The sequence below is a fragment of the Dendropsophus ebraccatus genome, chromosome 5, assembly GCF_027789765.1.
Source record: "Dendropsophus ebraccatus isolate aDenEbr1 chromosome 5, aDenEbr1.pat, whole genome shotgun sequence".
Lineage (NCBI taxonomy): Eukaryota > Metazoa > Chordata > Amphibia > Anura > Hylidae > Dendropsophus > Dendropsophus ebraccatus.
Genome location: NC_091458.1, coordinates 58,626,431 through 58,641,395, shown reverse-complemented (window position 1 = coordinate 58,641,395; position 14,965 = coordinate 58,626,431). Strand labels below are relative to the sequence as shown.

The 14,965-nt window shown below is 47.7% G+C and overlaps 1 protein-coding gene across 1 annotated transcript; it reads right to left on the bottom strand.

Moving 5' to 3' along the window:
* Positions 1-9,878: 9,878 nt before the first annotated feature.
* LOC138793593 (olfactory receptor 5AP2-like) lies at positions 9,879-10,820 on the bottom strand. Its single transcript, XM_069972226.1, has one exon. It carries the CDS (start codon positions 10,818-10,820, stop codon positions 9,879-9,881), a length of 942 nt encoding a protein of 313 aa, XP_069828327.1.
* Between the last annotated feature and the right edge of the window lie 4,145 nt (positions 10,821-14,965).

Below are 14,965 nucleotides of genomic sequence, written 5' to 3'. Positions count from 1 at the left end.
AATATCAGATGTCTGCAGCAGGTGCCCCCACCTCCATGGCTGACATTATCCTACAGTGTTATGAGCAGTGGCGTCGCTAGGCAGTTTTATTCGGGGCTCATGCCCCGAATTAAAATGCCTGCTGCCCTGGATCTTTGCTGCCCCGGTTTTGCGAGCCAGATGCGGCTCTTTTGATGCACACATCTGGCTCGCAGATCGATTCTGCTGCTGCCCATCTGCCTGACCATAGCACCCGGACGCGCTCCTACAATCCAATCAGCGCAGAGCTTGAGTGTGGGGCCGCTGTGGTGGGCCGTGGTGCACGCATCCAATCAACGCATGCGCCATGGCCCGCCGAAGTGGCCCTACGCTCCTGCTCTGAGCTGATTGAGTTGGAGGAACACATCTGGGGGCTATGTGAGGCTGTGGAGGTGACCCGGGGGAGAAGCACGGAGGAGGCAGAAGAGAAACATGGGGGGAGGCAGAAGAGAAGCACGGGTGAGGCAGAAGAGAAGCAGGGGGGAGACAGATGAGAAGCAGGGGGAAGAAGGAAGAGAAGCACGAGGGAGGCAGATGAGAAGCACGGGGGGAGACAGAAGAGAAGCATGGGGGAGGCAGAAGAGAAGCATGGGGGGAGGCAGAAGAGAAGCACGGGGGAGGCAGAAGAGAAGCATGGGGGGAGGCAGAAGAGAAGCACGGGGGAGGCAGAAGAGAAGCAGCGGGGAGACAGATGAGAAGCAGGGGGAAGACAGAAGAGAAGCACGGGGGAGGCAGAAGAGAAGTAGGGGAGAGACAGAAGAGAAGCACGGGGGAGGCAGAAGAGAAGTAGGGGAGAGACAGAAGAGAAGCACGGGGGAGGCAGAAGAGAAACACGGGGGAGGCAGAAGAGAAGCAGGGGGGGAGACAGAAGAGAAGCACGGGGGGGACACAGAAGAGAAGCACGGGGGGGAGACAGAAGAGAAGCACGGGGGGGAGACAGAAGAGAAGCACGGGGGGAGACAGAAGAGAAGCAGGGGGGGGGAGACAGAAGAGAAGCACGGGGGGGGGAGACGGTTGCTGGGGGCGTGCCAGCGGCGTCCTTGGCTGCCGCCCTGCACGTTCAGATCTTGGCCGCGCTCTGGTGTTGTCACGCTCTGCTGTTGGGCAGGACTGGTTGCCAGGGGCCCGCCCATAGCATCCCCAGCAACCAGCCTGCTGTGTTTATTTTTTCTTTTGTGTATTGCCGCGGCTGGGGCCTCACCACCCCCGCTCGATCGGTTTCAGGTGTACCCTTGATGGCCAGTTAGCTGTCAGCACCTAGGTTCCTGTTCACTATAAATAGCCCCTGGTCTCATTGCAGTGCCTGTGATAGCGCCTTGTGCCTTGACCTAGCATTCTCCTGATTGTTTATTGTTGTTGTTCTGACCTTTTATATTACGTACCCTGACCTTGCTTTCTAGGGGTCAGGTGGGCTAGTGTGTGTGGGGAAAGGGGTAGTATGTGGGTGGAGGGGGTCAGGTAGGGTGTGTGTGTGTGTGTGTGTGTGTGGGTGGAGGAAGTCAGGTGGGGTAGTGTGTGTGTGGGTGGAGAGGGTCAGGTGGGGTAGTGTGTGGGTGGAGGGGGTCAGGTGGGGTAGTGTGTGTGGGTGGAGGGGGTCAGGTGGGGTAGTGTGTGTGGGTGGAGGGGGTCAGGTGGGGTAGTGTGTGTGTGGATGGCGGTTGGGTTAATTGCAGGCAGGAGGGGAACTTTATTACTATGGTATGTACAGCAGGCACATTTTTACTATATAGGAGACACAGCAGGGGGCATTATTACTATATGGGAGGCACACTGGGGGCATTATTACTACATGGAGGGGACAGCAGGGGGCATTATTACTATATGGGGGCACAGAAGGGGGCATTATTACTATCCGCTTATGATGGCACTCAGAGGGCCCATGCCCCGGATGTTTTAGGACCCTAGCAATGCCCCTGGTTATGAGAGCAGAAGAATGTATCTGATCCTACTGTATGTGATACCACCTGCTGGGGCTTTGTATCTAATCTTACTGTGTCATACTGTATGTTGGGGCTGTATCTGATCCTACTGTGTGTGATACTATCTGCTAAGGTGCTGGTCAGTGAATGGAGGGACCCAGCCAGGGAGATGAGGGATAGACCACGCCCGCTTTCTGTCAGCCAGGAGAAAAATTGATTTATTCTTCTAAGCCAAACAACTGGGGATATCTCAGCAAGCGCACAAGCTATCAATGCAGTTTAGGGCACTTTTTAAAGGATAATACATAGGCTTTTTATTTGAGAAATTAAATTTTTTTTGCTACATATAGTTATGCTTTAAAGCAGACCTGCTAAAGACTAAATAGGCTAATGGCTGTCAATCAGACGTGGAGGAGAGTTTACAGAGCAGCAGTGAGACAGAGCTTTCGAGTGGGGGGGCCATACTAAGATGGGCACTTGCAGTCAGGGAAATGCCTTCTGGGCTCTTGAATATTAATAGAGAATCATGGATCCAACAGCAGAGGAAGAAGGGATTTCAGTTAAATGTGCATGTCCTACAGACATGAACATTAAATGTTCCAGGGCCCCCCCCCCCCACACTTGATTTTTAATAAATAATAAATAAGGTATAAAATCATAGTTAATTGGAGCAGAAGTGTTGTAGAGGTGGTGCTCAACTCCAGCAGACACTCCTCTTCTCTTTTCCCAGCCCTGCCTGATTAGATTGATGTACAGAGCTAAACTTTCAGGAGGAGGAGGGAGTAAGCATGCCTGTGCTGGCAGGGTGCTGTCTTTATGGCACTCTTTGACAACTTCAAAGAATTGTTTGTTTGTTTTTTTACTTAATGACTATTTTGAAACTTTTACAAATAGCCATCCGAACAAAGGTGCCAGTGTCTGTTGCTCCATACCGTAAAAGAGCTGAAGACTCCCTATAAATGGAGGAAACCCCAACTTCTACTGCACATGACACATACATTAGGGAGTGCCCCAGAGAAACCAGGATTGTCATACATACTGTTGCCATACAAAAACACAAAAATGCAACAGCTCACCGCAATGGCAAGATACAGACCCACTACAGATATGAAAATAGTTAAAAACAGCCCCCCAACATCTAAAAAAATTCCCACAAAAATAATGAGGGTCTTGGTTACCATTTGCATACAGTGTAAACAACCCCACCAACGATAAGGTGGCCCCATGCGGGGGTGACCCTACACTGTACTCTGGCCTCTCCATGGCGTGTAATAATCCTATGCTCTGGGCATGCAAGATCTGTCTTACACCACCTGGGTGGGATGGGTGGAGTGCACGACCAAGTAGAGGCAGCCACTCCCCCCATCTGGAACACAGAAAAAAAAAAAAAAAAAAAAAGACAAATTTTGTTAGCTCTCCTACATACATACTGTGTCTCCTCAAGCAACTGTACCAGCCCATGGAATGCAGGTTCACCTGAAGGGCCCCACAGGGCCATCTGTCTATGACTGGCTGTGGCATTGGCAAGGCCCACCCTACCAATGGGTAAAGAAAGGAACAGTTTTGGGGTGATTGTTAAAAAAATACAATGGATAAAACCTATACAATGTGGAATATGTTATCCATTACTCAGGGGTCATAATTACGGATGGTCCCTTTGTGGATTTGATAATCACCGCCATTATTATTAATATACCATGGGATTCTTTAATCTCAGAAGCAAAGACAGTTAATATAGGACTCATCCAGCCACAGTCTTTTGATTCTGAACCTTTAAATTGTAAGTATCTGTTGTGTTTGTGCCCAGATTCTAAGATTCTAGGCATTAAATCAGAGTGCTCCTGTTATGTTCTTATTGTAACATTAACATTACTATGTACTGTATGTACTGGTCTAATATTATATAGTATATGAGTGTAGAGGCTGATGCTAACATTAGTATGAGCCTGTATGAACCTATTTAGGAGCCTGCCAAAGAAAATACCTTGGAGGGCCCAGACTCCATTTTTTTAAACTTTGTTATTATTGCACACAGAGAACATATCAGGTCCAATAGTTTATTTTTTTTTTAGTTTGAAGATGCTCTGGTATTCAGGTGGGCCAGTATCATGAGAGTTAACATGTTATAGGAATATACAGCACTAAGCCAAAGTTTCAGGCAGGTGTAGAAAAAATATGTTGCAAAATAAGAATGCTTTAATAGATAGAGGTGTTAATGCTCTGGAGCATGGGTCTCCAAACTACGGCCCTCCAGCTGTTGCTAAACTACATTTCCCATCATGCCTGGACAGCCAACAGACAGGCACTGTTTGCAAAGACTTCAAAGGGAATCATTGAAAATTGAAAACAACGGGCATTGTTTTTCTTTTTAAAAATGCGGACATTATTTTGCACAAAAGACATTGTGTGAACCTAGCCTAAAAGATTGAAATGAACAGAGTACCCTCTTAGTAATGTGTGTGTGAAACATGCAATGCACTATTATAATTTTCCGTCTTTTACCATTCCATTTAATTTTTACTTTTAGGTAAAAATATAGATCATGAAAACTTTTACAAGAAGAAATAAAGCTTAACTCCATTCTCTTTGTGGAACCCCCCCAAAAAACCCATGTTTTTATCTCACAGAGCAGTATCTATACAAAAAGCAATTTCAGCACATAAAATGAAATCGTACAATGAGAACAATAAAACGTCTATGTCCAGATTTGTCCTGCTAGGTTTGACGGATGACAACCATCTCCGGTGTTTCCTTTCCATTCTCTTTTTCCTAGTGTATATCCTTGCCATTGTGGGAAATAGTAACCTTATATTATTGTTTCATCTGGCTCCTAGTTTACAGACTCCTATGTACTTCTTTTTGAGCCACTTATCATTTTCAGATCTCTGTTACTCCTCTGTTATCACTCCGAAACTCCTGGACATCTTGATAGCTGGGGACATGTCTATTTCATATGCTGCCTGTATGTGTCAACTCACTTTTTTCAGTATTTTCGGCAGCCTAGAGTCCCTTATCCTGGCACTGATGTCATGTGACCGATGCGTGGCAGTTAGCAGGCCGCTATTGTATTACTCTACAATGACAGCATCGGTTTGCCGACAATTGATAGCAAGCTGTTACACAGTTGCCCTAGTGACTTCCATATTAAATGCTTCCTATGCATTGCAACTCTCTTTCTGCGGACCAGTTAACATTCACCATTTCTACTGTGACTACCCCCCTTTGCTGAAGCTTGCATGCTCTGATACCAATGCTAATGATCTTGTGCTCTTGTTCTCAGTGGCAGCAGTTAGTGGTATATCTCTAGTTACCATTATGACTTCCTATGGTTATATTATACATATTGTGCTGGGTATGAGGTCCACAAAAGGCAGATGTAAGGTATTCTATACCTGTTCATCTCACCTTACTGTTGTCACCATGTTTTATGGTACTATACTTTTCATGTACCTGCGCCCAAGTGCACAATATTTTTCCGAACAAGACAAAGTAGTGGCTATATTTTATACGGTGGTAATTCCTGCATTAAACCCTGTAATCTATAGCTTAAGAAATAAAGAACTGCAGACTGCTGTTAAAAAGATTATAAAAATGCATACATTTATATCTCTAGTTACTTGTGCTGGCTAAAAGTCTTGACTAGTAATAATATAGTCACCAATTTTTTCTTATGCCAATATTCATGGTATGCCCACAGGATTTGGCATACATGCCTGATAGATGTAGGCCCATCTCTGGGATCCACACCTCTCTCTAGAAGTATGCCTGCACAGCCCAGTTGTGGGAGATAGAGGTGGCAAAAACAGCCAAGTGTTCTATGCTGCCGTCATATCTCCCATAGAAGTAGATAGGAGTTACTCTACTAGTGTTCCCTAAAATAAATATCTATGTAGGAATCCGTTTTATATTACAAATTCTTTCCACAGCTTTGAGAATTTCCATCTAACAGGGAGCTTTGGGCATCTATGCAAATGATGAGCCCCTGGAACAGAGACTCAAATTTTTTTTACCGGAGTTGGAACACCATAAGGCCAGTATAACACACTGTTATTTTTGGAAAACTGCTGTTTTTGAGCTGTAGCCGTGGGAAGAAAATTCAATAGGAATTGGAAATATAAATATAAAGGAAGGACGTATAATTTTCCATACTGCTGCATCCACCTCTTCTTTTGGCTCAAAAACTGCAGTAACAGTTTTCCATGAAAAGTGTGATGTCATGTATCTATTCTAAGATAATAAGAAAAGATTTACCAAAAGGGCAGACTGAATGATGCAGGTTGTCTATTTCTGATGTTTTTCTATGTATGAAACCAGTCTAAAGGCCCTATTCCACCAACAGATTTGACAACAGATTATCTGCCAAAGATTTGAAGCCAAACCCAGGAGTGCTTTTGAAAAGAGGAGAAATCCAGTCTTTCCTTTATGACCTGTTCTCTGATTATTGTCTGTTCCTGGGTTTGGCTTCAAATCTTTGGCAGATAATCTGTCGTCAGATCTGTTGGTGGAATAGGGTCTTTAGGCTATGTTTCCACATAGTATTTTGCAACCAAAATGTGGTACTGTAATGATAGAGCCACACTGTAACTATAAGTGGCCCAGGTTTTATGCCCATAATTCTGGATCAATGATGCACCCATATTGTATCCTCCTTCTGGCAGCCCTGTTATTTTTGTTGTCCTGTTCCTTTAAACCAGGGGTGGGGAACTTTTTCCGTGTCGAGGGCTATTCGGGCATTAATAAAATCATTAGAGGGCCACACTCAATGTTATACTGTGCGTGGCAGCGGGGTAGCGTGGGTGCACAGCACCCGGTGCAAGGCAAAGTGTTGTTCCCCTAGTGCCCCTGCTATTGTAGTTAACTCTCTGTGATGCACTTGTACCTAATGTGAATCCTTAGTGATGCCCGGTAGCCAGAGTTAACCCCCCAGTGATGCCCCTGGTAGCTGTAGTTAACCCCATATTGATGTCCCTGTTAGTCTAGTTAACAGTGGCGGATTAAATGTACCCTGGGCCCCGGGCTGTCCACCCAACCTGGGCCCCCCCCAGTCAATTCGCCCACATTATAATCTGCTACTGTGCCCCCCCCCACTGTCCCCAATAAACACTGCCTGCCTCCCCTCCCTGCTGGCCCCAATAAACATAATGTTTGGTCCCTTGCTGCTACCCCCAGTAAGCATTGCCCACCCCACCTCCACTGCCCCCAATACACATATTGCCACCTCACCTGGTCCCCTGATGTTGCCCCCCCAAGGTCACAGCAGCACAGAGGATGTCAGGAGAGGAGGGTGCTGATCTTATAGGAGAGGTCACAGGAGCACAGAGGATGTCAGGAGAGGAGGGTGCTGATCTTATAGGAAAGGTCCGAGCAGTACAGAGGATGTCAGGAGAAGAGGGTGCTAAACTATAGGGGAGGTCACAGCAGCACAGAGGATGTCAGGAGAGGAGGGTGCTGATCTATAGGAGAGGTCCGAGCAGCACAGAGGATGTAAGGAGAGGAGGGTGCTGGTCTTATAGGGGAGGTCACAGCGCCCAGCCACACAGAGGATGTCAGGAGAGGAGGGTGCTGATCTATAGGGGAGGTCACAGCAGCACAGAGGATGTCAGGAGAGGAGGGTGCTAATCCTATAGGAGATAGTCCCCCTTTATAGATTGTCCCCCTCTTTCCCCCTCTATAGATGGTCCCCCTCTTTCCCCCCTTATAGATGGCCCCCCTCTTTCCCCCCTTATAGATGGCCCCCCTCTTTCCCCCTTTATAGATGGTCCCCCTTTCCCCCTTTATAGATGGCCCCCCTCTTTCCCCCTTTATAGATGGTCCCCCTCTTTCCCCCCTTATAGATGGTCCCCCTCTTTCCCCCTTTATAGATGGTCCCCCTTTCCCCCTTTATAGATGGTCCCTCTCTTTCCTTTCCCCCCCTTATAGATGGTCCCCCTCTTCCCCCCATATAGATGGTCCCTCTCTTTCCCCCCCTTATAGATGGTCCCCCTCTTTCCCCCCTTATAGATGGTCCCCCTCTTTCCCCCCTTATAGATGGTCCCCCTCTTTCCCCCTTTATAGATGGTCCCCCTCTTTCCCCCTTTATAGATGGTCCCCCCTCTTTTCCCCCTTTATAGATGGTTCCCTTCTCCCCCCTCCCTTATAGATGGTCCCCCTCTTTCCCCCTTTATAGATGGTCCCCCTCTCCCCCCTCCCTTATAGATGGTCACCCTCTTTCCCCCTTTATAGATGGTCCCCCTTTCCCCCCTTATAGATGGTCCCCCTCTTTCCCCCCTTATAGATGGTCCCCCTCTTTCCCCCCTTATAGATGGTCCCCCTCTTTCCCCCTTTATAGATAGTCCCCCCCTCTTCTCCCCTTTATAGATGGTCCCCCCCAGTCAGTAAATAACACAAAAATAACAAAATACAACTCACCTACCCTGCGTTCCCCCGTTGATTCTCTCTCCTTCTGCAGTCTCCGGCTGATGCGCGGCTGCCGGGGGTGTCCCGTCCTCTCCCCGGCAGCGCGCGCATCACACAGCTCCTAGTGCCGCCTGGGCCCTGACTTCTAGTACGTGCGCTCCCAGTACCGGAAGTCAGGGCCCCAGGCGGCACTAGGAGCTGTGTGATGCGCGCGCTGCCGGGGAGAGGACGGGACACCCCCGGCAGCCGCGTATCAGCCGGAGACTCTTGTGACCGCAAGCGAAACAATGCTTGCGGTCACAAGAGTGCAGTGGCGAGGGGAAGGGGGCCTCCAGGGCGGCATTATAATGTGGGCGGCGTGGCATGGGCCCCCCCAGAGCCTCGGGCCTCGGGCCCCGGGCGGCCGCCCAAACCGCCTACATTATAATCCGCCATTGCTAGTTAACCCCCCCCCCCCAGTGGTGCCCCTGGTAGTCAAAGTTAACCCCCAGTGATGCCCTGGTAGTCATTGTTAACCCCCAGTGATGTCCCTGCTAGTCATAGTTAACCCCCTGTGATGCCCCTGGTAGTTATAGTTAACCCCCAGTGATGCCCCTGCTAGTCATAGTTAACCCCCTGTGATGTCCCTGGTAGTTATAGGTAACCCCCAGTGATGCCCCTGCTAGTCATAGTTAACCCCCAGTGATGCCCCTGCTTGTCATAGTTAACCCCCAGTGATGCCCCTGCTAGTCATAGTTAACCCCCTGTGATGCCCCTGGTAGTTATAGCTTACCCTCTGTGATGCCCCTGGTAATTATAGTTAACCCCCAGTGATGCCCCTGCTAGTCATAGTTAACCCCCTGTGATGCCCCTGGTAGTTATAGTTAACCGCCTGTTATGCCCCTGGTAGTTATAGTTAACCCCCTGTGATGTCCCTGCTGGTCATTGTTAACCCCCCAGTGATGCCCTGGTAGTCTAGCTAACCCCCCCCCAGTCATGTCCCTGGTAGTGTACTTAGCCCCCCAGTGTCTGTCCCAAATAAAAAAAATAGACATCCCACTCACCTTTCCTCCGCTCCCCTGCTGCCCAGGTCCTCTTCTCTCCCCTCTAGCCTGTTCCCATCTTCTCCTGCAGGTGCACGATGAAATGATGTCATCGAGCGTGGCCCGCAGGAGACGGAAGATGTGCGCCGCTCTGGTGGGGAAGGAGCTGGCACAGACAGCATCCTCCTGTGTTTGGCAGCTGTCACAGAGGATGGTGTGTATGCTGGCTCGCTCCCCACCAGAGCAGCGCAAAATCACAGGAGAGCCGCGGGCCGCATCAGGAGGCCTCAGGGGCCGGATGCGGCCCGCGGGCCGGAGGTTCCCCACCGCTGCTTTAAACAAAGGAGAAAATAACAGTGTTGTGAACTTTTTTCTGGGATAAAAATATAAAGAAAATAAATCTTGATCATCATCATAATCATCATCCTTTTTATTAGAATACAATAATTAGAATTACAATATGATACAAGAAAATATACAATAAATTTTACGTCTAAAAGAGATTCTGCACATGGCTGATATTTTATTTGCCTTTGCAACAATATTTTGTTCTAATTTTCTTCAAGGCTTGTGCCACGTCATTGTTCCGCAAACTATAAATTAATGGGTTTAGCATAGGTATAATGACACTATAAAAAACTGAGGCAACTCTGTCCTGGCTCATGGAATAAGTTGAAGCAGGTCTCAGGTACATGAAGAGAATAGTGCTGTAAAATATGGTGACAGCTGTAAAGTGAGACCCACAGGTGGAAAATGCTTTTTTCCTTCCATCTGCTGAGCGCATTCTAAGTATGCTGGTTATAATGTAGGTGTAGGAGACTATGATGGTGGTGAGGGAGCTTGTTTCTGCAAAACCTCCAAATATGAACATCAATATTTCATTCATGGTAGTCTTGGTGCAGGAGAGTTTTAGGAGAGGAGGAACATCGCAGTAAAAATGATCAATTTTATTGGTCTTACAGAATGGTAGCCGGAAAGTGGTGATGGTGTGCAGGGTTGCATTGAGATATCCCAGAGTATAAGCTCCTGCCACAAGCTGTATACAAATCTTTTTATTCATTACAACTGAATATAGCAGTGGGTTACATATTGCCACATAGCGATCATAGGCCATGATGCCCAATAGGAAACATTCAGTGGTCACTGAAGCAGCAAAGAAGTACATCTGGACAGCACATTCTTTGTAACCAATGGTTTTTGACTTTGACATAAAATTGACCAATGTTTTAGGAGTGATAATGGTGGCATAGCACAGATCAAGGAATGACAGATTGTTGAGAAAAAAATACATGGGTGTGTGAAGCCGAGAATCTGCCCTGATAGCCACTAAGATGCCTAGGTTACCGGTGAGGGTGATAATGTAGAAGATTAAGAAGAGGATAAAGAGTATTACCTCAAGTTTAGGATTGTCTGTCAGTCCGAGAAGAATAAATTCCGTAAAATATGTGTTATTCCAGTTTGCCATGTAAGATATCCCTGCAAGCAACAACGATATATAGTTTAAATATTTCAGTAGTATACCAGATTGTACTAATAGTGGTAGTGTACCATATTTCTCCAAAAATAAGCCCTACCTAAAAAAAAAAAAAAAAAAAAAGATCTAGCCTGAGTTTGCCTTTAATATAAGCCATACTCAAAAAATTAAAAATACAGAAAGCCTCCCTGGCTCCAATGCTGCGACCTGTACTCCGGGTTCTCACACATCAAGTCTCAGAACCCAGAAGTAGACACACACCAGAGACCGGAGCTATCACATAGCAGGCCCACACAGCCATTTACTGTAATGGCAGAGAAGGGACACCACTACAGCCACTGAATGGCTGAGCAGGCCTGCTACGTCATGTCTTAGAACGCAGCCGCACATCAGGAACCAGAGCAGCAGAGTGCAGACAGCAGTGCAGGATTTGGTAGCCAGACAACCCCTTTAAGACAATGTTGGATAAAGTTCTGAAGTATGGATCTATAGTTCGGTTTCTATATATAGTGGTGCCTTGGATTACGAGCATAATTCGTTCCGGGACCGCGCTTGTAATCCAAATCCACTCTTAAACCAAAGCAAATTTTCCCATAAGAAAACATAGAAATGCAGACAATTGGTTTCACACCCCAAAAATAATGATTTATTATTCTGAATAACATGTAAAACAAATGAAACAAACATTCAGAAACAGCAGAATATGTGATATTATAAATTATTGTACAGTAATGGAGAGAATGGGGAACACAAGGGCTGGCAGAGACTGCAGGGAGCATGAAGGAATGAGCAGGGCAGATGTGGGCACATACATGCAGGACTCTCTGTCCGGGGAGAGAGGGGTTACAGCTATGGAGAGATTACCTCCACAGTCCTGTCCCCTGATGTAAGCCCCAGCCTGAAGTGGATCTGCTATGATTTGGAAGGTGAGGGAGACTTCCTGGGTCAGAGTACAGGGCTGTAGACCCCACTATACAGGCCATGTCCCTCCCCACTCGCGCCAGTACAGGGAGCTCTTAAACCAAAGCAATGCTCTTAAACCAAGTCCCAATTATGAAAAACTGTGAGCTCTTAAACCAAAACGCTCTTAAATCAAGATACTCTTAAAACAAGGTACCACTGTATATTATTTTACAATGATACAAATATTCATTTTTTTTTTATTTGTGTTGTATATCAATCTAATCCATCCATCTGGGTAAAAGTGAATATAATATTCAGTCACCCTATCACAAAAATTAGGTGTAGTGGTTAAATTATAAAGTGTCATCAGAAAATGATCTATTGCTATTGATGTTTTCCCATTTTACTATCTATATGATAAAATAATATAATAATATAAATTGTAATATTGCAGTTTTTATTCATTAGGCCTGAAAATAAACGGAAACTTCTTGTCTGTGTCTGTAATTATAAGGAGGCTGCTTATCTGTCCAGCATTAGGGTGTGTTCACATCTACAGGATCCGCAGCAGATCAGCAACAGATCTGCAGCAGATTTGATGGTGCAGATTTGATGTTGTGTTCAGTTATTTAAATGAAATCTGCTCCGGATCTGCAGCAGAAAATACGCTGCGGATCCGGTAAGTGTGAACGTACCCTTACAGTAGAAGGGGACACCCATAGACCGAAATATAAATGCAAGATGTTCACAGCTCAGCTCCAGCCTCCTGTGGAATGTCAGAGTATGCTCAGTAATGTTTCTATTAATGTCACTGGGACAGGTCCTGTCCAGTGTTGTCTAAGGCAGTAAATAACATCTTTAAGCACTGCTAACAACAACTCAGGCAAGATGGCGGCTTCCGTAATAAAGTAAAAAAATTATATGACAATTAGAAAAAAGAAAGATTAGAAAAAAAAAACATGTTTCAGTATCTGGCTTTATTCTAATGCCTGTGGTAGATGTACGTCATTGTGTGTGCGTTTATTCGACACTCCTGTTGGAGGTCTATTTAAGTAATACAGTATTGTTGGAAAGATTTTTAAGCCAAAAAACGAAAACTCGTAATGGCTAAGTCACGAAGCAAAGATGCTTAGCGTAAGTGGACATAGGAGTCAGTTGTACCCTCAAGATCCGCGACCAAGACCACTTCAGTGACACCGATGATTTCAGTGCGGACATGCAGTTCAGATGCAATACGGGGATAGGAGATCGCTTCCTATTTAGGCTTGGTGTCTGTTTGGGATTCTGGTACATGTAACATGAACAGTGCTATCTGCTGCATTATGCCTGCTATCACCTGCAAACCTGCCAGACCCAACTGAAACCCAAATCTATCTATCTCTATCTATCTATCTATCTCTTACAGGTTCATGTTAGGAAAAAAAAAAAAAACGGCCAAGCCATTGTCTGATGTTGCGGTACAGACAGTAGCGAAAATTGATGGGGGCAGAGGGGGCGGCTGCCCCTGGGCCCACTCTGGCAGGGGCCCACTGTGATCTCTAGAGCTTTTTGCCGCCGCTGCCCGCCATCGCATGGGTGAGTGCAGCCACAATGATCACCCCGCCCCCCGCCGCCATCTTAACCTGATCGGGTGCACTGAGGTTGCGTACGGCCTCAGCGCACCGCTGCGGGTACGTGCGCCGCCCACCTGTCAATCACCGGACTCCGGCGCTCGCACCAGGACGGCCGCCTATGAGTCTGCTGCTGCTGCTGCCCCCATCATAATGTGACGCCGCTGCCCTCCGCCGCCCACCATCGCCTGGATCGGATGGGTGAGTCCAGTGCAGTGAGTGCACTTAGGTTGCGTTGCGTACTGCCTCAGCGCACCGCTGCCGGTACGTGCGCCGCTCTGGCCCGCCCACCTGTCAATCACCGCCGGCGCTGTGCTGTTCCGTCTCCCGCTCGCACCAGGTCAGTGCCGGACGGCCGCCTATGACTGCTGGCAGCAGTCTGCTGCTGCACACAGGGACAGACAACCAAGCTGGTAAACAGAGGGAGCTGGTAAACAGGGGGAGCTGGACATGTAGAAACAGGGGGAGCTGGACATGTAGAAACAGGGGAAGTTGGTAAACAGGGGGAGCTGGACATGTAGAAACAGGGGGAGCTGGACATGTAGAAACAGGGGGAGCTGGTAAACAGGGGGAGCTGGACATGTAGAAACAGGGGGAGCTGGACATGTAGAAACAGGGGGAGCTGGTAAACAGGGGGAGCTGGACATGTAGAAACAGGGGGAGCTGGTAAACAGGGGGAGCTGGACATGTAGAAACAGGGGGAGCTGGACATGTAGAAACAGGGGGAGCTGGACATGTAGAAACAGGGGGAGCTGGTAAACAGGGGGAGCTGGACATGTAGAAACAGGGGGAGCTGGACATGTGGAAAACAGGGGGAGCTGGACATGTGGAAAACAGGGGGAGCTGGACATGTGGGAAACAGGGGGAGCTGGACATGTGGAAAACAGGGGGAGCTGGACATGTAGAAACAGGGGAAGCTGGTAAACAGGGAGACCTGGAGATGTAGAAACAGGGGGAGCTGGTAAACAGAGGGAGCTGGTAAACAGGGGAAGCTGGTAAACAGAGGGAACTGGTAAACAGGGGGACCTGGACATGTAGAAACAGGGGAAGCTGGTAAACAGAGGGAGCTGGTAAACAGGGGGACCTGGACATGTAGAAACAGGGGGAGCTGGTAAACAGGGGGACCTGGACATGTAGAAACAGGGGAAGCTGGTAAACAGGGGGAGCTGGTAAACAGGGGGAGCTGGACATGTAGAAACAGGGGGAGCTGGACATGTAGAAACAGGGGGAGCTGGTAAACAGGGGAAGTTGGACATGTGGAAAACAGGGGGAGCTGGACATGTGGAAAACAGGGGGAGCTGGACATGTGGAAAACAGGGGGAGCTGGACATGTAGAAACAGGGGGAGCTGGACATGTGCAAAATAGGGGGGGCTGGACATGTGGAAAACAGGGGGAGCTGGACATGTGGAAACAGGGGGAGCTGGTAAACAGGGGGAGCTGGACATGTGGAAACAGGGGGAGCTGGACATGTGGAAAACAGTGTGGGACATGTGGAAACGGGGAGCTGGACTCACAACCAAGCTGAAGCGGCCTCCAGTCATATATAGTGCACTGTCCACTGAGTTTTCTCATCCCAGGGGTTTTCTGATTTAACCCTACTTGGCCCAGTTCTCTCTGGCAGC

What these genes read in the sequence shown, in the direction of transcription:
- LOC138793593 (XM_069972226.1), bottom strand. Translation starts at nt 10,820, where the DNA reads ATGGCAAACTGGAATAACACATATTTTACGGAATTTATTCTTCTCGGA.